This window comes from Oryctolagus cuniculus, chromosome 1 (genome assembly GCF_051225735.1).
Source record: "Oryctolagus cuniculus isolate XC-2025 breed Fujian yellow rabbit chromosome 1, ASM5122573v1, whole genome shotgun sequence".
NCBI lineage: Eukaryota > Metazoa > Chordata > Mammalia > Lagomorpha > Leporidae > Oryctolagus > Oryctolagus cuniculus.
Genome location: NC_142867.1, coordinates 17729285 through 17753867, shown reverse-complemented (window position 1 = coordinate 17753867; position 24583 = coordinate 17729285). Strand labels below are relative to the sequence as shown.

General features: G+C 42.3%; 2 protein-coding genes across 2 annotated transcripts; both read left to right on the top strand.

The window, feature by feature from the left end:
- The first annotated feature begins 249 nt into the window (after positions 1–249).
- LOC100348289 (olfactory receptor 4B1) lies at positions 250–1179 on the top strand. The gene has a single exon (XM_002708869.1). It carries the CDS (start codon positions 250–252, stop codon positions 1177–1179), a length of 930 nt encoding a protein of 309 aa, XP_002708915.1.
- An 11677-nt stretch (positions 1180–12856) lies between these two features.
- On the top strand, positions 12857–13783 carry LOC100348539 (olfactory receptor 4B1-like). The gene has a single exon (XM_002708870.1). The coding sequence runs from the start codon at positions 12857–12859 to the stop codon at positions 13781–13783; it is 927 nt and encodes a 308-aa protein (XP_002708916.1).
- Positions 13784–24583: the final 10800 nt, after the last annotated feature.

Sequence of the window (24583 nt, the reverse complement as noted above, 5' to 3'; positions counted from 1 at the left end):
CTGGAAGAGGAGCAACTGGGACAGAATCCAGTGCCCCGACTGGGACTAGAACCCAGGGTGCTGGCGCCGTAGGTGGAGGCTTAGCCAAGTGAGCAGCGGCGCCTGCCAAGATTGCTAATTTTTAATGCTGCATGAGTACATATTGGCTAAATGTGGCTTCCTCCACAAACAGCTACACAGGTGTTACAAGCATGTTTGTTGTATTGCAGGCCTACACCACCCAGCAGAGAGCACACTTCAGCTGAATCCATGGCCAGGACAAATAATGTGACTGAATTGATTCTCACTGGCCTTTTCCAGGATCCAGACGTGCAGAGAGTATGCTTTCTGTTGTTTCTTCCTGTGTACCTGGCCACGGTGGTGGGCAACGGCCTCATTGTTGTATTGGTCAGTGTCAGTAAGAGTCTGCGTTCCCCCATGTACTTCTTCCTCGGCTTCCTGTCCTTGGTGGAGATCAGCTACTCCTCAACAACTGTCCCTAAATTCCTCATTGACTTACTCGCCAAGATCAAAACCGTCTCCCTGCAGGGCTGTCTGGCCCAGATATTCTTCTTCCACTTCTTCGGAGTTGCTGAGATCCTTTTACTTGTGGTGATGGCCTATGACCGCTACGTGGCCATCTGCAAGCCTCTTCGTTACATGAACATCATGAGCCGCCAACTGTGTCATGTTCTGGTGGCTGGTTCCTGGCTGGGGGGCTTCATTCACTCCATAATTCAGATTCTTATTACCATTCAGTTGCCCTTCTGTGGCCCCAATGTGATTGACCACTACTTCTGTGACCTCCAGCCATTATTCAAACTTGCCTGTGCCGACACCTTTGTGGAGGGGGTTATTGTATTGGCCAACAGTGGGTTAATTGCTCTGTGCTCCTTCCTCATCTTGTTGTCTTCCTATGCTGTCATCCTGTTCAACTTGAGGAAGCATTCTGCAGAGGGCAGGCGCAAAGCCCTCTCCACCTGTGCCTCTCACATCACCGTGGTTGTCCTGTTCTTTGGACCTGCCATCTTCCTCTACATGCGGCCCTCCTCCTCCTTCACTGAGGACAAACTGGTGGCTGTGTTCTACACGGTCATCACCCCCATGCTGAACCCCATCATCTATACACTCAGAAATGCAGAGGTCAAAATTGCCGTGAGGAGGTTGTGTGGCAAAACGGAGCACGCAGGGATGGAGTGAAAGGAGAGCTCAGCATGTGGGACATGATTTTTTTTTTAAAAAGATTTATTTATTTATTTATTTATTTGGTAGGCAGAGTTACAGAGGCAGAGGCAGAGAGAAAGGTGGAGGGGGCGGGGGGAGTGTCTTCCATCTGCTGCTTCACTCCCCAAATGGCCCCAAACAGCTGGAGCTCGGCTGATCCAAACCCAGGAGCCAGAAGCTTCTTCTGGGTCTCCCACTTGGGTGCAGGGGCCCAAGCACTTGGGCCAACTTCTATTGCTTTCTCAGGGCATAGCAGAGAGCTGGATTGGAAGAGGAGCAGCTAAGACTTGAACCAGTGCCCATATAGGATGCCGGCAATGCAGGTGGCAGCATTACTTATTATGCCACAGCACTGGCCCCTGGAACATGATTTTAAAAAACTGTTTTGTTGTTCTCTGTTCTTTTTTTTTTTTTTTTTTTTTGACAGGCAGAGTTAGACAGTGAGAGAGAGAGACAGAGAGAAAGGTCTTCCTTTGCCGTTGGTTCACCCCTCAAGTGGATGCTACAGCCAGCGCGTTGCGCCGATCCGAATCCAGGAGCCAGGTACTTCCTTCTGGTCTCCCATGGGGTACAGGGCCCAAGTACTTGGGCCATCCTCCACTGCACTCCCGGGCCACAGCAGAGAGCTGGACTGGAAGAGGAGCAACTGGGACAGAATCCAGTGCCCCAACCGGGACTAGAACCTAGGGTGCAGGCGCCGCAGGCAGAGGATTAGCGTAGTGAGCCGCGGTGCTGGCCCTGTTCTTTTTTTCTTTTTAAGATTTATTTACTTATTTATTTGAAAGTCAGAATTGCACAGAGAGGCAGAGACAGAGAGAGAGGTCTTCTATCTGCTGGTTCACTCCCCAGTTGGCCTCAATGGATGGAGCTGCGCCGATCTGAAGCCAGGAACCAGGAGCTTCCTCCAGGTCTTCCCACATTGGTGCAGGGGCCCAAGGACTTGGGCCATCCTCCACTGCCTTCCCAGGCCATAGCAGAGAGCTGGATCAGAAGTGGATCAGCCAGGACTGGAACCCGTGCCCATATGGGATACTGGCACTGCAGGTGGTGGCTTCATCCACTACACCACAGAGCTGGCCCCTGTTCTCTGTTCTTGAAGTGGGTTTTTGTTTTTGGTGGGAAATTCCAGACTGGTAGAAACAAGTAAAGACTTAATGCTGCTGCTATTGTGATTCTTCTTAGCAACCAAAGACTTCCCAATGTGCTGGTATAAGGTTCCTAGGACAGAGGTTAGATGTTCTTGCTGAATCTTATGGAAATTGATTGGCTCTATGACAGTCGACAATATCATGGGTTTGGGTAACTTGAAGCCTGAAATTAAGAGCAACTGCCATGTGTTGTAGGCTAAAGTTGATCCTCCCCCAGCCCTCTTCCTTCCTTTTTTCCTTCCTTCTTTCCTGTCTGCCTTCTTTTTTTTCAACTTTCCTCATGATAACAGCCCATATTTTATTAAAAAAGGAACCAACCAGAGGAACTATCAGGGAATAAGGATATAAACCTGTTTGTCCCTTGCAATGTGGACCAATGTGACTTTTAAAATTGTAGCCAGGAATTCTATTCTTCTGATTGGTCTTGGCATCTTGTACCATAGACCATCTAATAATAACCACCAGAACTGACCCTGGAGCAATATTGCTTCTTGTGATATGTTGGCATAAAAGAGTCTTATCTGTTTGGGCTCTCTCACAATGTACATTATCAATAAACAAAATTTTTTTTATCAAAGTGGCATTGATTCTGTCTATAAAGAGTGAAAATCAAATCAAACATTTTCACAAAAAAGAGGTCATTGTTAGACTTATCCAGTTGTGAAAAATAGACTGTTAGAAAATACTGATTAGGCCTAAGTTAAAGAATGAAGGGAAGAGTTAGTTTCTACTTTGGGCTCCCAAATCTTATTATAATTGACCATGCTGTGTTCATATATTTAATGCCTATTAGCGTTTCTTGGTGAAGGGAGATGAGATGGTCTGTGTTGTTGGTTTCAACTCTCAGAATCTCTACCTCACCCCCTGCCCAATGTGTTCATGAACTGTTTGGTAAATATCTGGAGCTGCAGTTACACACACTGGCGTTGAGTTTACACTCCACTGCACCTTCCTCTTTTTCTTGAGGATTGGGTAGAATAATGCTGACAGCTTCCCTACCAGATGGATAAAACATCACAGGGAAGCTATAGCCTGTAGGGCTGTAGGGCTTCTTTCCTTTCTTCTGTAACTTCACCTGGTTGTACATGCAGGTGACCAGCATTTTTCAAAGGTACTATTAGGGTTTGGGTATAGTTTGAGTATCTCCTATGGGTTCATTATGAGTTGAGGCATGGATTCCAGGGTGGTGGTATTGGGAAGTATGGCCTAGAAGGAGGTCCTTATGTCACGGTTGGGAGTGGGGTTTCTCTTGGGAAGCCATTCTCATGAGACCCCTTGAGCTCTCTGGGGAGGATTGTTATTGTTATACAAGGAGCAAGCCTGGCTCCTCCCATCTCCATCACGTGCTTCCTGGTTTGCTGTGTGATCCTCCCTCCCTGTGTGCTCCACCAGCTGCCATTCACGATGGGGTCTTTATTTATTTATTTATTTATTTATTTTTATTTTTTTGACAGGCAGAGTGGACAGTGAGAGAGAGAGACAGAGAGAAAGGTCTTCCTTTGCAGTTGGTTCACCCTCCAATGGCTGCTGCGGCCGGCACACCGCGCTGATCCGATGGCAGGAGCCAGGTGCTTCTCCTGGTCTCCCATGGGGTGCAGGGCCCAAGCATTTGGGCCATCCTCCACTGCACTCCCTGGCCACAGCAGAGAGCTGGCCTGGAAGAGGGGTAACCGGGACAGAATCCAGCGCCCCGACCGGGACTAGAACCCAGTGTGCCGGTGCCGCAAGGCGGAGGATTAGCCTAGTGAGCCGCAGCGCCGGCCCCACGATGGGATCTTAATCAGGACTGAACCAATGAAGATATCATGGCCCTAATCCTCCTAATCCTAATCCTGTGAACTAAATAAACTTCTTCTTCTTAAGAAAGTGGTGTGTGTCTGGTATTTTGTTGCTGCAATGGAAAGCTGACTACCACAGGTACCAAGAACCGTCCTCATCTCCCCTTTTTGTCCCCGTTCATCATGGCTGTATCTGAACACATTACAGCCATTTTCGACCATCATTAATCCCTGAGAAAATACTACTTTCTCTGACATATTTCACTTTCATACGGCAAAATTCTAAACATTTTTACTCCTATTTTACTCTGTTATGAGGCCTTCTCTGACCTCCCACCTTCTTGGCTTGAGCTGTGACTCCTTTCCAGGGTCATTTCACATTTACATTATTTCATCATCCCACCAGCTTGACTGTAATTGTTTTGTATGTATTTCCCTATCATTTGACTATTATTATCTCTCTAAGGCAGCACTCTTTGCTGTCTCTTCTTTGTGGGTCTAACTAGGCACATAATAAACCACCCTTCAGTTCAGTGTGCAGTGTTTGGTATATCCGCATTTATAGAGTCTTTCCAAACACCAGCTTGGTGGAGAGCACATTTCACCCTGTTAAAACTTTAAGTGTACATGCTTTAAAATTCATTAATCCTTCTTATTTACCTGTCATTCACAACCTACTATCCAAGTTATTAAACTTCTGAGAACAACCATCTTTCCATAAATTTAATAAGGTCAATGAAAATACGGACTTCATAATGTTATTTTAAAAATTAAATCAGATCATACACATGTAAGGCTTTTGAATAAACAGTGGTGCAAACATGGCATTCAATATTACCCGAGCCCAGCACATGGTACAGCAACTACCAGCCGTGACTCTGTCATCCTCTATGGGAGTCCAGGCTGCTCTGCTTCTGATCCTACTCCCTGCGACCCTGCAAAACAGCAGAAGATGGCCCAAGTGCTTGGTCTCTGCCACCCATGTGGGAGGCCTGGATGGAGTTCTGGGCTCTTGGCTTCAGCCTGGTCCTGCCCTGGCTGTTGTGGCCATTTAGGGGAGTGAACCAGCAGATGGAAGGTCTCTCTCTCTCTCTCTCCTTCTCTGTCACTCTACCTTTCAAACAAATAAAATAAATCTTAAAAATTTACCACCAGAACCCCCATCATCAATATTACTCATTAATTTTTCTAGTGTGTCATCTGCATCCCTGACCATACTGGCCTTTTTTCTTTCTTTTTTTCTAAGATTTATTTTTATTTATTTGAAAGATAGAGTTATAGAGAGAGGTAGAGACAGAGACAGAGGTCTTCCGTCCTCTGGTTTATTCCCTAGGTGGCTGCAATGGCTGGAGCTTCGCTGATCCCAAGGCAGGAGCCAGGACTTCTTCCAGGTCTCCCATGTGAGTGCACGGGCCCAAGGACTTGGGCCATCTTCCACTGCTTTTCCAGGCCACAGCAGAGAGCTGGATCGGAAGAAGAGCAGCCGGGACTAGAACTGGCGCCCATATGGGATGCTGGCACTTCAGACCAGGGCTTTAATCTGCTGCGCCACAGCAGCGGCCACAACTTGCCTTCTTTCTATCCTGTTGGAATTACCCAAGAATAAGGCTGACTCACACCTCAAAAGATTTCAAGTATTTTGTTTCAAGGTTTCTTTTGGCCTAAACATTCTCTGTCGCTTAATTGCTTTTGGGTACCTAACACAATCACTGGCACATTATAGGTACTCAATATTTGTAAAACACATGTTGGCTGTAACACAGCCTCCCCATCCTCTATATTTTGTCAATGTGTAAAGAGTTTGGTTCAGAACTAAACACAGGTGCTCTCCCTTCTGTCAAAACCTTGCTTGTACCTAATCAGGCTAGGGCTTCAAGGTGTGGCTCTGATAGGAAGGAGTCCTTTATTGATGTGTAGCTTTGATTTCCTCCCTGAGGGCTTTAGACAGACAGAACATCATAAACATATTCTGAATGGATGGCCTAGGCAGATGATGTCCACTTGAACAGAATTAACGCATCTACTTATGGTGGAATCTTGGTGGGTCTATTGAGAACTGATTACTCATTTTATTCTGGTCTCACTAAGAAATGCACAGAAATGAAAGAAAACCATATTTTCATCATTCTAAGAGACAGAAAATGTTGTGAAAACTTAAAAGTATCTCCTCAATTCACAGAGGTTGTAGCAATCTAATTATCCCACTTAGCATTGGAAACCATGTAGCTAGCACCCAGTTTTTTGTTATGTTAAAAATTTATTTTTCAGATGGTAAGATCTTTTTAAAGTAAAAATTTGTAGGTGAGGCAATTCATTTAATGTGTCCAATTTTGGAGTTTTTCTCCATTAATTATTTTGATCTTTTTGGATTCATGTTTGACAGAAAAATAATGAGGATACAAAGCACAACTTAATGAGATGGAATTATAACAGCACAGAAGTAAAACATGCAGCATTGGAGATGTTTGTATCTGCTTGGTCCAGTATGGTAGTGGTGACTGAGCACTTGAAACATGGCTTGTGAGACCAAAGAACTGAATTTTATTTTATTTTTTATTTTCAAAAAATTATTTTAGGGATGAGTATTTAGCCTAGGGATTGAGAAACCAGTCAAGATGACTGCATCCCAAGCCTGGCTGGCTGAGTTTGGTACCAGAATCTGGCTTCTACACTAACTTCCTGCTAATGCAGACCCTGGGAGGCGGCAGGTATTGGCTTCAGTAACTGTGTCTTGGCCACCCGTATGGGAGATCTGGGTTGAGTTCCTGGTTCCCAGCATTGGCCTAGACCAGCCCTGGTTGTTTCAGGTGTTTGGGGAGTGAACCAGTGTGTGCGAAATCTCTTGTTCTGTTTTTCTATTTCTCTGCATATCAAATAAATGAATAAATAATAAACATCATTTAAATTATACATATTTATATACATATTTATAGGGTATAGAGTGATAGTTTGATACATATACTTAATGTATGATGATCATCAAATCTGTAGTTAGAAATCATATCTCCTTAAACATTTTAAAGTACTTAGTAATTATACATATTAAGGAGTACAGTATAATATTTCAATAAATGCATATAACATTTAATGAATTTAAATTTATACTTATTTTTAATGTTTAAATTTCAATGGCAACATGCATATAGTAGATCCTGTATTGGACAGCACAGCTCTAGAGTTTCATTTATATTACCAGAGTCAGGAAAAGAGAAAGGAGAAGGATGAGCTGATCGCTTTCCCTTTTAAGGAGATTTTTCCAAAAGTGCTACACAGCACTTTCACTTTTACCTCATTTGATAGAAATTAGTCACATGGCCACTCCTGACTGCAGAAGAAACTGAAAGCTCTAATCTGATTCTTTGTGTAATTGTGTTTATCTGGAAGTCAGGTTTCTGTCTTGTTCCCAAAAGGGAAGGGAGAATGGATGAGGGGATTGCCATATGGTCTCAGGAATTACAGAGTTTCTTGTGTTAAAGTAATTTTTTTCATAAACATTATATGTACTGGTTTGTTAATACTAGGATCTAATTGGAGTATAATTCAAATTATTCACCATTTTCTGGGCTTTGAGTTTCAATTAGCAATTTATTCAACAAGACTTTGAGCATGTACTATGTGCTGGACAATCTTTTTTTTTTAAGATTTATTTATTTATTTGAAAGGCAGAGTTAGAGAGAAAGAGAGAGAGAGAGAGAGAGAGAGAGAGAGAGATTTTCCATCTACTGGTTCACTCCCCAAATGGCTGCAATGGCCAGAGCTGAGCTGATCTGAAGCCCAGAGCCAGGAGCTTCTTCTGGGTCTTCCCATGCAGGTGGTGGTGGTGGGGGGTTTGCTGTGGATTCATTCCGAGAGAAGTGCGGTGGGGGCAAGAGATGCGGAGTCATGATACAGACATTGGGAGTCTGGTGAAAGCAGGCTAGAGGAGAGTAGCTTGCAAACTCATTTATTTCAGTTGGTGCAGTAGCTTATAAAGCCGAGGCAGCCAATGTGGTCAAGGGGTGGTTTATGTCATAACCAATCACTGCCTGTTGATAGGCAGGATCCTTTGCCAGGTGGGTTCCACTGCCATTTCCTGAGTAACTGAACGCTTGCCAGTGCCATCTTGGCATGGCCTTCTCTTTCCACCACACAGGGGCCCAAGGACTTGGGCCATCTTCTACTGCTTTCTCAGGCAATGGCAATGAGATGGATCAGAAGTGGAGTAGCCGGGACTCAAACTGGTGCCCATATGGGGTGCTGGCACTGCAGTCAGTGGTTTTACCCCCTATGCCACAGTGCTGGGCCCATGGACAGTCTTCTAAATGATATGCACACATGGTACATGAGACCCAGGGGATCCCTAGCTTCATGGAGCTCACATTCCAGGTAAACACTCTGTTTTCTGAAACTGCTGTGGTCTGGACCAGTGTTGCCAATAGCACTTGCTGTGATGATGAGAACTTCTTTATCTTTGTTAATGCATGGTAAAGACACATGGGAGCCCAGTCATGTGGCTACTGTAAACTTGAAATTGGTCTAGTGTAACTGAAAAACTGAACTTTAAATTTCATGTAATTTTAATTAGCTTAAATTTAAATGTCAGTAGCCATGAGTAGTATTTGCCTGAGTAAATATCATAAATCTGGAGGATTTCAGTGTTGACTTCTGCTTTAAACTTGTCGTGATCACTCAGGGCACAAGGGCCAGTACCCTGATGGCTCTAGGGCTGCAGCCTTTAATCTCAGGCTGTCTCAAGCCAGGTTCTTACTGCCCCTCATGTGGTTATCTGCTCACCTCTTAACCTCTCACAGAGGTGCCATGGTGGCTAGAGAGCAGGGGCACTGGCACCAGCCATGTCCATGCCCAGTCAATTCCCTACCCCTACTTGATCTCTCCACCCATGCTTCAGGAATGAACCAAAGGCTTGAGTGATTTCCTGCCTCTTGATTGGCCACTCCCTGGACTGACTGACTGCACTGGACAGCCACCATTTCTTCCTGGAAACAATAACCCCATTTCCTCCCACCTGGTCCCTTTCCTATGACATTGGCTGCTCTTTCCAGTTTCCTTTGCTGTTTCTTCTGATTCCTCCCATTTTGAAGCATCTGCAAGCTCATGTCTCAATCCACTGCTCTACCTACCAGTGTCTGAGATGATCCCATCATGTGTCCTGGCTTTAAATAACAGTCACGTGTTTATGACTCTCAGATTTATAGCTGCAGCCTGGGTCTCTTCTCTAAACTCAACCTAAAGTTGGTGTCTCCACTGGGTAAACTCCTTGAATGTGTATTCAGCTGCCTTCCTGATGGTCCCTGCTCCCTGTGTTTCCCACAGTCATTCCCATCCCAGTGCATGGCAATTCTGGTCTGAAAGCTCATGTCTGTAGCTGTGGAGATATCCTCAGTGATTTCATGCATGAATATTACACACGAATACATGAGTATTGGAATTCGTACAATAAAGAGACAGGGAGACAGGGAAGAGTGAGAAGTGAGAGGTAAAATGGGATGGCTGTAGTCAGACAGTTAATCAACTTGAACTAGAGCTACTTGTCAGGTGTCTACCCTCTCTGACCCATCTTTCTGCTTTCTACTTATGGTTTTACTTACTCTCAGTAGTCAAATCTGGGTGTATAACTTCCTCTATGTGTCACTGCCAACTTTCTTTGTTTACTTCATTATTATTGAGTAAAAAAAAAAAAAAACTTTACAGAATCTCACTAAACTAATTGACACAGATTTTGAATCTTTCCACAAGTTGTAGTTTATCACTCTAGAGAAAAGTAATTCCATGGGGAAGCTGGTCCCTTGATTATAGTGTATTAATTTATTTTAAATAGTACCAGGATCCCAGCTTTTAATTACAGCTCTTAGAATTAGAGTAAGTTGGTAGATTTTCATACATTTAAACAGGATTTTAAAATTTGTAGGTTTGTTGCTTCTTACAGCTTTTGTTTATTTCTTAGATATTGGAAATCCAAATATTAAACCAAAAACAAATTCTTTGAATGAATCTCTCTCTCTCTCTCTCTCTCTCTCTCTCTCTCTCTCTCTTATCTTTTGGTTTTCTTAAATTCTGAGGATCACTGGTGATTTGTCCTTAGGGACATGGGATGATTCTTGAATCTCAGTAGGAACCTCCACTCAGTACCACCTGAAAGCAGCCTAATGTTGAAAGAGCCCTGAGGCCGGCGCTGCGTCTCACTAGGCTAATCCTCCGCCTACAGTGCTGGCACCCCGGGGTTCTAGTCCCAGTTGGGGTGCCGGATTCTGTCCCGCTCTCTTCCAGTCCAGCTCTCTGCTGTGGCCCGGGAGTGCAGTGGAGGATGGCCCAGATCCTTGGGCCCGCCCTGCACCTGCACGGGAGACCAGGAGGAAGCACCTGGCTCCTGACTTTGGATCAGTGCAGCGCACAGCTGCAAGCCGGCCACAAAGTGCCAGCCGTAGCGGCCACTTGGGGGTGAACCAACGGAAAAAGGAAGACCTTTCTCTCTGTCTCTCTCTCTCTCTCACTGTCTAACTTTACCTGTCCAAAAAAAAAAAAAAAAAAAAAAAAAAAAAAAAAAAAAAGCACTGAGTTAGTATCCTTGCAAATAGCTCAGAGTGTTGTTTTGGGAACTTTTTTTTTTTTTTTTTTTTTTTTTTTAAAGCCTCTGCAACCTCATCTATAAAGAGATGGAGTGAGAGCAGAATCTCAATTCTTTTCAGCACTCATCTCAGAGTGGCTTAGCGTGATCTGGAATTTGTTCACTGGCAGCCTTCCATGAAAAATCATCTGGGTGGATAATAGTAGCCCAAGGACCCTCCTTGAGAATAGGATTCTCACAGAGGAATCCAAAGCTTCATCCCATACCAGTGTTTTCCAACGAGAACTTCTCTGGATTGTGGCATTGGTGACACTTGAGTGTATTTGAAGTTCTTCTTGCCTATTTATGTTCCAAGGGAGAATGAAACTGTGCCAGCTTTTATGACCTGAAGTTGGGTAATATGACTAGAAGTGAGGTGAAAATTTCTAAGCAGCGTATGATGCTGGGAAAGTTAATTTTTCTCGTTGATCTCTCAAGTATTTGTAAAATGAGAAGGTTTAGTTTGATGATTTTCTTGGAAGGAGACAATGAATTAAATTAGTAATTTTTATTGTGGTAAAAATATATACAATGTACGGTTTGATGATTTTAAAATCCTTTTCGATTTCGGTGTTCCTTGAGGCACCATTTTGGAATTACCAAGTGGGAGCACGTGGTTGGAATAGAGGTTCTATTACTTCACTGTGAGGTGAGTCACGTCAGCAGTTGAAGCTCTTGCCTGTATTTTTTCCTGGCTGTTGTCTATATTCTATCATTATGCTTTTGTCTAGAGACCAGATGTTTACCTTATGTAGATTCTATATCCTCATATGCACATTTAGATTTTTATATACAGATTGCATTTTCTTTCCATACTTGTAACAGAGGCAGCAATATAGGGAGAGAGGTTTTTTCACCTGACAAATGTGAGAGTCAGTGGGAATGGGGGAGTGGGAGTAGCAGAGAGAGGAATAAATATAGAAAAGATAAAGATGCCAGAAAAGGACAGGGTAAGCCTGGAAAACTGGACTCCACACATTTCTGCCCTTATCTCTGAATGATGTCTTCAATTGACCCAGTTTATTTTCCTTAATTTCTCCATTGAATCAATAATTAAATTGAACTGAGCTCAGATCACAGAGGTGTTTTTATAGGCAAATATATATACCTTTAACTTTAATGGAAGTGCACTATTGAGTTTAACTCTTCACTCTGGGTTGTGTAGCCCTCTGCACCCACTCCTGTAAGGTAGTCATTAATGAGCACAGCATCATGGTTAGGCTGCTTGGTTCAAATCCAGACTTCACAACTGTGTCATCTTACGTGAGTTAATTCACTTCTCTGTGTTTCTGCTTCCTCATATGTATAAAAGATATGATCGTAATTACCCCAATATCACAGGATTCTTGGGAGAATGGAATGAAATAGTGTAAATAAAACACTTTCCAAGTACAAGTGTTATTGATACGCTGGTACTATGATCAACCAAAAAGGCGATGAATAATATTTGAGGAAAATAGCAAACATAATTTTGAGTACTGGAATGGTATATGTCTTAGAAAATATGGACTCAGAAGCTACAGTGATAAAAAGTCTGTTATTGTTATGAAAGATGTATAGAAAGCTCTATAGTGCCACAAAGCAGAGTTTACATCATTTCTGTAGTTGTGAGGGTTTTTGTGCAACTTAGAAGGAAGAAATACTAAACAGAAAATGCGGCTTGATGAAGGAAATAAAGAATATAGAGGTAATAGTGATTCAGGGAATTCTCCAAGAGGAGAGTACTATCAAAATGCAATGAAAACAATAGAAATTTAGGTGTAACTTGAATGGTTTCCTTCTTTCAGAATTTCTTTGGTGAATTAGAGAAAACTCAGGATTTAAAGAAGTAATTTATTGTGAGTCCCAGACTTTACCTCTTTCTGTGTGATCTGGGGCAAATAACCATTTCTCTGAGCATTAATTTTTAACAATAGAATTCAGCAAATTGAAAGACCATAGTGTGAATTGCTAGTATTTAATGCTGAATAAGTATATGTTGGCTAAGTGAATGATTGAATGTACGTTTTGTAAAGTGGTCCACTCTCTCTAAAGAGCTGTAAATAAGTCAAGCTGGTGTTACATCCTTTGTTTTGTTGCAGGTCTCTCAGTACCCAAGTATCCAGCATACTTGAATTGAACCCATGGCCAGTAAAAATAACGTGACTGAGTTAATTCTTGCTGGCCTTTTCCAAGATCCAGAGGTGCAGAGAGTGTGCTTCATGGTGTTTCTTCCTGTGTATCTGGCCACGGTGGTGGGCAATGGCCTTATCGTCCTGACAGTTAGTGTCAGTAAGAACCTTCGTTCCCCCATGTACTTCTTCCTCGGCTACCTGTCCTTGGTGGAAATCAGCTACTCCTCTACTGTGGTCCCTAAATTTCTCACTGACTTACTTGCCAAGATCAAAACCATCTCCTTAGAAGGCTGTCTAGTTCAAATATTCTTCTTCCACCTCTTTGGGGTCACCGAGATCCTCTTGCTCACGGTGATGGCCTATGACCGCTATGTGGCCATCTGCAGACCCCTGTACTATACAACCATCATGAGCCGGCCTGTGTGTCACCTTCTGGTGTCTGGTTCCTGGTTGGGGGGCATCATTCACTCTATGGTTCAGATCCTTGTTGCTGTCCAGTTGCCCTTCTGTGGTCCCAATGTGATTGACCATTACTTCTGTGACCTCCATCCCTTATTCAAGATCGCCTGCACCGACACTTTTGTGGAGGGGGTTATTGTATTGGCCAACAGTGGGTTAATTTCTGTCTTCTCCTTCTTCATCTTGTTGTCTTCCTATGTTGTCATCCTGTTCAACTTGAGGAAGCATTCTGCAGAGGGCAGGCGCAAAGCCCTCTCCACCTGTGCCTCTCACATCACCGTGGTCGTCCTGTTCTTTGGACCTGCCATCTTCCTCTATATGCGACCCTCCTCCACTTTCACTGAGGACAAACTGGTGGCTGTGTTCTACACGGTCATCACCCCCATGCTGAACCCCATCATCTATACACTCAGAAATGCAGAGGTCAAAATTGCTGTGAGGAGGTTCTGGGGCAAGAAAGTGAACTCAGGAATGTAATAAAAATGAAAGCAAAGCAAAGTATGAACAAGGTGACCAAATATGCAACTTGATTTTAGTCAAATGTGAAGGAATAGTCTAAAAGTTAATGTAGTCATAGTGTTGCATTTTAGATGAGCCGTTTCAACTCCATGGTATCATTTGGAGCCCCCTCATGGTATCAGTATTTTGAGAATGTTGAGAATTGGGCAACATGTCGTGTCTTCTTCAGTTGTCCATGGAGTTAGGGGATGAAACATCTGGGCTGGAAACCTCACCATATCTTCTATCTGCTGTGTGACCTTGGCTTTCTTCACTTCATCTCGCTCACTGAGTTAGAATGCTGGGGTATGTGGATCAACATGGCCCTGAAAGTTCATGTTTTCTTCTGTCTCTCCTTGCCAATGGGATGTTTGGCGTGTCCAAGAAAGACTTCACTTTGTCACCTCTACCCCAATTCTAGTGCCTGAAACTCCCATGTCCTCCCAAGGCAGGACAATGTTAGAATGCAAATGTGTCTGGGAGGTGCAATACAAGAAAGCCATTATTAGCCATTCATATCTTAATCTGAACAATTTTATAAGACCCTTCTTTCTGTAGACAGTTATAATCTGGGCACTTAAATAAGAGTGAGATGCAGTTAAGAATATATCCAGTTTGAGGGATGACACAACTAGTTGAGTAATGGTTGAAGCCAAATCCAGTTCAGTGCCTATTTTTTGTATAGCTGTAAGCTAAGAGTGGCTCTAAAATTTTTTGAGTGGTTGAAAAAAATAAGAAGGAGAATAATTTTTTGTGACTCATGAAAGCTCTGTAAAATTCACTTTTTGGTGTGCATAGTTTAGTTGGAATGCACCAAGGCCCATATTTTATATTACCTGTGTCTGCTTTTGTGCTACAATAGCAAAATTGAGTTGTTGTGATGCAGACTGTACAGTCTGTAAAGCAAAAAATTATTTAACCCTTTCCAGAAAAAAAATTTCTTATCCTTGGTTTAAGCCATTTACTGCTTACTCCAGAGAAGTTTAGAGGAGTAAAGTGGTTTAGAGAAATTTAGTGGTTCCAGGGTTGTTTTGCTGACTCTGTGGCATCAGCACACTAGCTTGGTGTCTCTATAGCTCTCTGCTGTGTTCTTGTGGTCACAGGATGCAGGATGGCAGCAGTACTAGGTATCACAGCTTCACACGAGGGGCAGGTGAAACTCATTTTTTTTTTAAATTTTGGGCATTATTTACTAGAAATTATCCTGCACAATTTATGTTAATTTTTTTCTTGTTGGCTAAAACTAGGTTGGATATCTACTTGTAGATGCAAACAAACAGAAAGTGAGTATTGACAAAAGAGAAGTGGATTATACGGTCGGCTCAGGTCAGGCAGTTTTCCTCCTGGGCTGGGCTATTGCAGACTCTGTCATTAAGGAAGAAGTGTCTGCCGTAGGGAGTTGGTGGACATGGTTTCTTGGAGGGTGGTACACCTTGGAGCAGTGAATTGGTTAAGGAATTTGACCAGGTGCCAGCCTGATGGACAGAAGTCCAACTTCACCACTCAGTGTCTGTACAACCTGGACAAGAGACCAAGATTCTCTGTGATTCGGTGATCTTAGCATGCACATTTGAGGTCAAGGGCAAGAACTGTTTCCCTTAATGTCACCATTTTCCTGAGGTGTTCTTCAGCTCTCAGCACTCAGTGGTCTCAGTTCTTTGCTGAGATCCCCACCTGGCTTGTTAGGTGTATTCTCTCCTTTAAACTATGTAACTTTGCTTACCACTACCCTCTCATTTCTTTCTTGTGCAAAGACAAGAACTTCTATTCCAGTCATCTTGGCTAACATTCCCAGGACAGGTGGAATACTTTTCCATCCCCTGGCCAAGGCTCATCCATGATTAGGTGAATGGAATAGGTGGGTGGAAATGGCCACATACCAGTTACAAAGGAGGCTTGTCGGGGACTCATATATTTCTGTCGGCTCTTGTGTCTATTCCCTGTCATGAGATGACGCATAAAAGCTGCACCACAGCCTGAGCTGTAGAATAAACACACATGGAACAGAGCTTCTCCAGTGACCCATAGACAGAGCTGCCCCAGCCAACCTGCATTCATGAATGTGAGAATAAATGCTTATCATTGCATACTACTGAGGCTTTGTGGTTGTTACTGCTAAACAATATTTTGTAGAAGACCAAGGATTTGGACTGGGTATCTGCACTTGGCCCAACAGACAAAATAAATCACAGTCACTGAACTTTGGCTAATTGCAAAAGGCCTGGTAGCTGGTTAACTGATTAGGTTATACATAAACAACTAAGTAGTTAATCTGTGAACTACTAACTGGTTGACTAGACTATAATCAATTAAATTATTTGCTATGTCTTTTTTTTTTTAATTTTTGACAGGCAGAGTGGACAGTGAGAGAGAGAGACAGAGAGAAAGGTCTTCCTTTGCCGTTGGTTCACCCTCCAGTGGCCGCCGCGGCCGGCGCACGGCGCTGATCCGACGGCAGGAGCCAGGTACTTCTCCTGGTCTCCCATGGGGTGCAGGGCCCAAGCACTTGGGCCATCCTCCACTGCACTCCCTGGCCACAGCAGAGAGCTGGCCTGGAAGAGGGGCACCGGGACAGAACCGGCGCCCCGACCGGGACTAGAACCCAGTGTGCCGGCGCCGCAAGGCGGAGGATTAGCCTAGTGAGCCGCGGCGCCGGCTCTATTTGCTATGTCTTACTTCTGTTTTCCTATAAATGCTGTTGGATCATGTTGTTGCTGCAAGTTCTTAGATCCTGCTGCCGTTCTGGAAGGTGGTTAATTCATGAATTGTTTTTATACTGCTCAAACAAACTCTACTAAGTTTAATTATTTTAAGAAATTTTCTATTGAACATTATGTAGCACAAACTTACTAGAATTAGATGGGCAATTACTTGAACCACCACTGTTAACCTCCCAGAGTCCACATTAGTAGGAAGCTGGATTCAGGATGTCAAACAGTACTCTTAACCAGCATCATAATCAAGTGATTGGCCTAATATCTATTTATTTTCTTTCTTTAAATATTTATTTATTTATTTGCAAAGCAGAGTTAACAGGGGCAGAGGTTGGGGTCTACCATCTGCTGGTTCATTCCTCAAATGGCTGCAATGGCTGGAGCTGGGCCAATCCAAAGCCAGGAAGTTCTTCAGGTCTCCCATATGGTTGCAGGGGCCCAAGCAGTTGGGCCATCCTCTGCTGCTTTCCCAGGCCGTAGCAGAGAGCTGGATCAGAAGTGGAGCAGCTGGGACTCAAACCTATGCCCATATGGGATGTCTGGGTTGATTTCATGTCATAGCTGTTGTGAATTGAACTGCAATAAACATGGGGGTACAATAACTCTTTTTTTTAGGAAATGGAAAGAAAAAGTTTATTTTTGTGCAAAGAAAAATTATTAATTTATTTATAAACTTTAATAAATATAAATTTCAAAAGTTTTTCCCCCCATAACCACCCTCCCACCTGAAAACCATCCCATCTCCTACTCCCTCTCCCATCCCATTCTTCATAAGATTCATTTTTAATTATCTTTACATACAGAAGATCAACTTAGTATACACTAAGTAAAGATTTCAACAGATTGCACCCACACAGATACACAAAATATAAAGTACTGCTTGAATACTAGTTTTACTGTTAATTCACATAGTACAACACATTAAGGATGGAGATCCTACATGGGGAGTAAGTGCACAGTGACTCCCATTGTTGTTTTAACAATTGACACTCTTATTTATGATGTCAGTAAACACCTGAGGCTCTTGTCATGAGCTACCAAGGCTATGGAAGCCTCTTGAATTCACAAACTCTGACCTTATTTAGACAAGGCCATATTCATTGCACCACTGGCCCCATGCTAGACAAGGCCATATTCAAAGTAGAAGTTCTCTCCTCCCTTCAGAGAAAGGTACTGCCTTCTTTGGTGGCCTGTTCTTTCTGCTGGGATCTCACTCACAGAGATCTTTCATTTAGGTCATTTTTTTTGCCACAGTATCTTGGCTTTCCATGCCTAAGAAACTCTCATGGGTTTTTTAGCCAGATATGAATGCCTTAAGGGCTGATTCTGAGGCCAGAGTGCTGTTTAGGGCATCTGCCACTCTGTGAGTCTGCTGTGTATCCCACTTCCCATGTTGGGTCGTTCTCTCCTTTTTAATCCTACCAGTTATTATTAGCAGACACAAGTCTTGTTTATGTGATTCCTTTGACACTTAATACTATCATTATGATCAATTATGAACTTAAACTGATCACTTTGACTAGTAAGATAGCATTGGTACATGCCACCTTGATGGGATTGGATTGGAATCCCCTGGCACATTTCTATCTCTACCATTAGGGGTAAGTCTGAGTTAGCATGTGCTGAACTGTACATCTCCTCCCTCTCTTATTCTGACTCTTATTTTTAACAGAGATCAGTTAAATTTAAACACCTAAGTATAATTGTGTGTTAATTAAATAGTTCAACCAATGGTATTAAGTAGAAAATAATACTTGAGAATAAAATAGTAAGCTGTTCCTCGACAGTCAGGACAAGGGTTGATCAAGTCATTGTTTCTCATAGTGTTTGTTTCACTTGTACAGGTTTCCTTTTAGGTGCTCAGTTAGTTGTCACAGATCAGGGAGAACATATGATATTTGTCCCCTTGGGACCGGCTTATTTCACTCAGCATGATGTTTTCCAGATTCCTCCATTTTGTTACAAATGACTGGATTTCTTTTTTTTTAACCACTGTGTAGTATTCTATAGGGTACATATCCCATAATTTCTGTATCCAGTCTTCTGTTGATGGGCATTTAGGTTGATTCCATTTCTTAGCTATTGTGAATTGAGCTGCAATAAACATTAGGGTGCAGATAGCTCTTTTATTTGCCAATTTAATTTCCTTTGAGTAAATTCTGAGGAGTTTGATGGCTGCGTCATGTGGTAGGGCTATATTCAGCTTTCTGAGCAATCTCCAAACTGATTTCCATAGTGGCTTTACCAGTTTGCATTCCCATCAACAGTGAATTAGTGTGCCCTTTTCCCCACATCCTTGCCAGCATCTGTTGTTAGTTGATTTCTGTATGTAAGCCATTCTAACCTGGGTGAGGTGAAACCTCATTGTGGTTTTGATTTGCATTTCCCTGATTGCTAATGATCCTGAACATTTTTTCATGTGTCTGTTGGCTGTTTGGATTTCCACTTTTGAAAAATCTGTTAAGGTCCTTGGCCCATCTCTTAAGTGGGTTGTTTGTTTTGTTGTTGTGGAGTTTCTTGAAATCATTGTAGATTCTGGTTATTAATCCTTTATCTGTTGCATAGTTTGCAAATATTTTTTTCCCATTCTGTCGGTTGCCTCTTCACTTTCCTGACTGTTTCTTTTGCAGTATAGAAACTTCTCAATTTGATGTAATTCCAACTGTTAATTTTGGCTTTGACTGCCTGTGCCTCCAGGGTCTTTTCCAAGAAGTCTTTGCCTGTGCCTATATCTTGCAGGGTTTCTCCAAAATTTGATGGTGTTGGGTCATAGATTTAGATCTTTAAGTTGTGCTGAGTGGATTTTGTATAAGTTTTAAGGTAGGGGTCTTGCTTCATACTTCTGCATGTGGAAATCCAGTTTTCCCATCACTACTTGTTAAATAGACTGTCCTTACTCCAGGGATTGGTTTTAGATCCTTGCTCAATATAAGTTGGCTATAGATGTTTGGATTGATTTCTGGTGTTTCAATTCTGTTCCATTGGTCTATCCATCTGTTTCTGTACCAGTACCATGCTGTTTTGATTACAACTGCCCTGTAGTATGTCCTGAAATCTGGTATTGTGATGCCTCTGGCTTTGTTTTTGTTGTACAAGATTGCTTTAGCTATTTCAGGTCTCCTGTGCCTCCATATGAATTTCAGCATCATTTTTTCCAGATCTGAGAAGAATGTGTTTGGTATCTTGATTGAATCTATAAATTGCTTTTGGGAGAATGGACATTTTGATGATGTTGCTTCTTCCAATCCATGAGCATGGAAGATTTTTTCATTTTTTGGTATCCTCTTCTATTTCTTTCTTTAAGATTTTGTAATTATCTTCATAGAGATCTTTAACATCCTTGGTTAAGTTTATTCCAAGGTATTTGATTGTTTTTGTAGCTATTGTGAATGGGATTGATCTTAGAAGTTTTTTTGCAGCCATGGCGTTGTCTGTATTTGCAAAGGCTGTTGATTTTTTTTAATTTTTATTTTCATTTATTTATTTTTTGACAGGCAGAGTGGACAGTGAGAGAGAGAGAGACAGAGAGAAAGGTCTTCCTTTTTGCTGTTGGTTCACCCTCCAATGGCCAAAGGCTGTTGATTTTTATACACTGATTTTATATCCTGCTACTTTGCAAATCTCTTCTTGGAGTTCCAATAGTCTCTTAGTGGAATTCTTTGGATCCCCTAAATAAAGAATCATATCATCTGCAAAGAGAGATAGTTTGACTTCTTCCTTCCTAATTTGTATTCCGTTAATTTCTTTTTCTTACCTAATAGCTCTGGTTAAAACTTCCAGTACTATATTGAATATCAATGGTGAGAGTGGGCATCCCTGTCTGGTACCAGATATCAGTGGAAATGCTTCCAGCTTTTACCAATTAAATATGATGCTGGTCATGTGTTTTTCATAAATTGTCTTGATTGTGTTGAGGAATGTTCCTTCTATACCCAATTTGCTTAGTTTTCATCATGAAAGGGTGTTGTATTTTATCAAATGCTTTCTCTTTCTCTGCATCTATTGAGATAATCATATGGTTTTTCTTCTGCAGTTTGTTAATGTGGTGTATCACATTGATTTGTGAACATTGAACGATCTCTGCATACCAGGGATAAATCCTACTTGGTCTGGGTGGATGATCTTTCTGATGTGTTGTTGCATTCTGTTGGCCAGAATTTTTTTTTTGTCTTTTATTTAATGAATATAAATTTCCAAAGTACGACTCATGGGTTACAATGGCTTCCCCCCCCCCATACCGTCCCTCCCACCCACAACCCTCCCCTTTCCCACTCCCTCTCCCCTTCCATTCACATCAAGATTCATTTTCGATTATCTTAATATACAGAAGATCAGCTTAGTATACCCTAAGTAAGGATTTCAACAGTTTGCTCCCACACAGAAACATAAAGTGAAAAATAATAGATGATTTTTTTTTAAATGATGATGAAATCAGATCAGACCTATTGTCATGTGCCAATGCCATCTCACTATTCCAAGTGATCAATTTCAGTTCACAATTGATCACAATGAAAGGACTAAGAGTCAAAGGGAGCACATAAACAAGTCTAGTATCTGTTAACACTAACCGATAGAATAAAGGGGAGAGTGATCCAACATGGGAAGTGAGATACTCAGCAGACTCATAGAATGGCGGATGTCCTAAATAGCACTCTGGCCTCAGAATCAGCCCTAAAGGCACTCGGATCTGGCTGAAAAGCCCATGAGAGTATTTCAGGCATGGAAAGCCAAGACACTCTGGCAAAAAGATCTCTGTGAGTGAGATCCCAGTGGAAAGAACAGGTCTTCAAAGAGGGAGGTGCCTTTCTCTGAAGGGAGGAGAGAACCTCCACTTTGACTATGACCGTGTCTAAACAAGATAAGAGTCAGAGAACTCAAGGGGCTTCCATAGCCTTGGAAACTCATGACTGGTGCATAGGGAGATTACTGATGCCATAAACAGGAGTGTCAATTGGTAAAGTCAACAACAGGAGTCACTGTGCACTTACTCCTCATGTAGGATCTCTGTCCTTAATGTGCTGTACACTGAGGCTTAATGCTATAACGAGTACTCAAACAGTATATTTCACTTTGTGTTTCTATGGGGGTGCAAACGATTGAAATCTTTACTTAATGTACACTAAACTGATCTTCTGTAAAAAAAAAAAAAAAGAAATTATTAATTCCCAACTTGACTCTCACTGGGATTAAACATGACAATAGGTCTGATCTGATTTCATCATCATTTAAAAAAAATCATCTATTATTTTTCACTTTATGTTTCTGTGTGGGAACAAACTGTTGAAATCCTTACTTAAGGTATACTAAGCTGATCTTCTGTATATTAAGATAATCGAAAATGAATCTTGATGTGAATGGAAGGGGAGAGGGAGTGGGAAAGGGGAGGGTTGTGGGTGGGAGGGACGGTATGGGGGGGGGAAGCCATTGTAACCCATGAGTCGTACTTTGGAAATTTATATTCATTAAATAAAAGATAAAAAAAAAATCCCAGTGAGAGTCAAGTTGGGATTTGATAATTTCTTTTTTTTTTTTCAGAAGATCAGTTTAGTGTACATTAAGTAAAGATTTCAATCGTTTGCACCCCCATAGAAACACAAAGTGAAATATACTGTTTGAGTACTCGTTATAGCATTAAGCCTCAGTGTACAGCACATTAAGGACAGAGATCCTACATGAGGAGTAAGTGCACAGTGACTCCTGTTGTTGACTTTACAAATTGACACTCCTGTTTATGGCATCAGTAATCTCCCTATGCACCAGTCATGCGTTTCCAAGGCTATGGAAGCCCCTTGAGTTCTCTGACTCTTATCTTGTTTAGACACGGTCATAGTCAAAGTGGAGGTTCTCTCCTCCCTTCAGAGAAAGGCACCTCCCTCTTTGAAGACCTGTTCTTTCCACTGGGATCTCACTCACAGAGATCTTTTTGCCAGAGTGTCTTGGCTTTCCATGCCTGAAATACTCTCATGGGCTTTTCAGCCAGATCCGAGTGGCCAGAATTTTATTGAGGATTTTTGCATCTATGTTCATCAGGGAAATTGGTTTGTAATTCTCTTTCTCTGCTGTATCTTTTTCAGTTTTAGGAATTAAGGTGATGCTAATTTTATAGAAAGAATTTGGGAGGATTGCCTCTATTTCGATTGTTCTGAATAGTTTGAGAAGAATTGGAGTTAGTTCTTCTTTAAATGTCTGGTAGAATTCAGCAGTGAATCCATCTGGTCCTGGGTTTTTCTTTTTTGGGAGGGCCTTTATTGCTGATTCAATTTCTGACTCTGTTATGGGTCTGTTTAGGTTTTCTATGTCTTCATAGTTTATTTAGGTAGGTTGTATGTGTCCAGGTATCTATCCATTTCTGACAGAATTCCCAGTTTGTTGGCATACAGAAATGGATAGATACCTGGACACATAGATTTGTTTTGTTTTTTAATCCATTCAGCCAGTCTGTGTCTTGTATTTGGAGAGTTGGAGGCAATTTACATTCAATGTGACTATTGATAAGTAGTGACTTTCCTGCCATTTTCCCATGATATTTCTTTCTTTCTTTTTTTTTTTTTTTTTGACAGGCAGAGTGGACAGTGAGAGAGAGAGACAGAGAGAAAGGTCTTCCTTTGCCGTTGGTTCACCCTCCAATGGCCGCCGCGGCCGGCGCGCTGCGGCCGGCGCACCGCGCTGATCCGATGGCAGGAGCCAGGAGCCAGGTGCTTTTCCTGGTCTCCCATGGGGTGCAGGGCCCAAGCACCTGGGCCATCCTCCACTGCACTCCCTGGCCACAGCAGAGGGCTGGCCTGGAAGAGGGGCAACCGGGACAGAATCTGGCGCCCCGACCGGGACTAGAACCCGGTGTGCCGGCGCCGCTAGGCGGAGGATTAGCCTAGTGAGCCGCGGCGCCGGCCCGATATTTCTAATATATAGTTTGAATTTCCTGTGATCTTTTACTGAGAGATTTTCTTCCTTTACCTTCTTTTATATTGATGACTGTGTTTTTGTGTTTCTGTGTGTAACCCATCTTTAAGCATCTTTTGCAGTGTTGGATGAGTGGTGACCAATTCTTTCAATTTCTGTTTGCTATGAAAGGTCTTCATTTCACCTTCGTTCACAAATGTGAACTTTGTAGGATATAATATTCTGGGCTGGCAGTTATTTTCTCTTAGTACTTGGGCAATATCTCGCCATTCCCTCCTAGCTTGTAGTGTTTCTGATGAGAAGTCTGCTGTGAGTCTAATTGGAGACCCTCTGAGAGTAATCTGGTGTTTCTCTCTTGTGAATTTTAGAATCTTTTCATTATATTTCACTGTGGTGAGTTTGATTATGATGTGTCATGGCGAGGATCTTTTCTGTTCATGTCTTTTGGGGGTTCTGTGTGCTTCTTGTACTTGGATGTTTCTTTCTTCCTTCAAACCTGGGGAGTTTTCTACTAGTATCTCACTAAAAAGGTCTTCTAATTCTTTTCTCTCTCCGTGCCTTCAGGAACTCCTAGAACCCGAATGTTGGGTTTTTAATAGTATCCTGTAGATTCCCAACAATATTTTTTAGATTTCTAATTTCCTCTTCTTTTCTTTGGTTTGACTGTATACTTTTCTGTGCTCTGTCTTCTTCTTCTTTTTTTTTTTTTTTTGACAATCAGAGTTAGTGAGATAGAGAGACAGACAGAAAGGTCTTCCTTCCGTTGGTTCACCTCCCAAATGGCTGTTAGGGCCAGTGCGCTGTGATGATCTGAAGCCAAGAGCCAGGTTCTTCCTCCTGGTCTCCCATGTGGGTGCAGGATTCAAGGACCTGGGCTATTCTCTGCTGCCCTCCCGAGCCACAACAGAGAGCTGGACTGGAAGAGGAGCAACTGGGACAGAATCCAGTGCCCCGACTGGTACTAGAACCCAGGGTACTGGCACCGCAGGTGGAGGATTAGCCTAGTGAGCCGCCACACTGGCCATGTGCTCTGTCTTCTAAGTCTGATATTTTCTCTTCTGCCTCACTTATTCTGTTTTTAAGGCTCTCAACTGCCTTTTTCATTTGTTCTATTGAATTCTTCATTTCATTTTGATTTCTCTTCAATATCTCAATTTCATGTTCT

Bases quoted from the DNA above. Each gene is read 5' to 3' on its own strand.
- LOC100348289 (XM_002708869.1), top strand. From the start codon at position 250: ATGGCCAGGACAAATAATGTGACTGAATTGATTCTCACTGGCCTTTTC.
- LOC100348539 (XM_002708870.1), top strand. From the start codon at position 12,857: ATGGCCAGTAAAAATAACGTGACTGAGTTAATTCTTGCTGGCCTTTTC.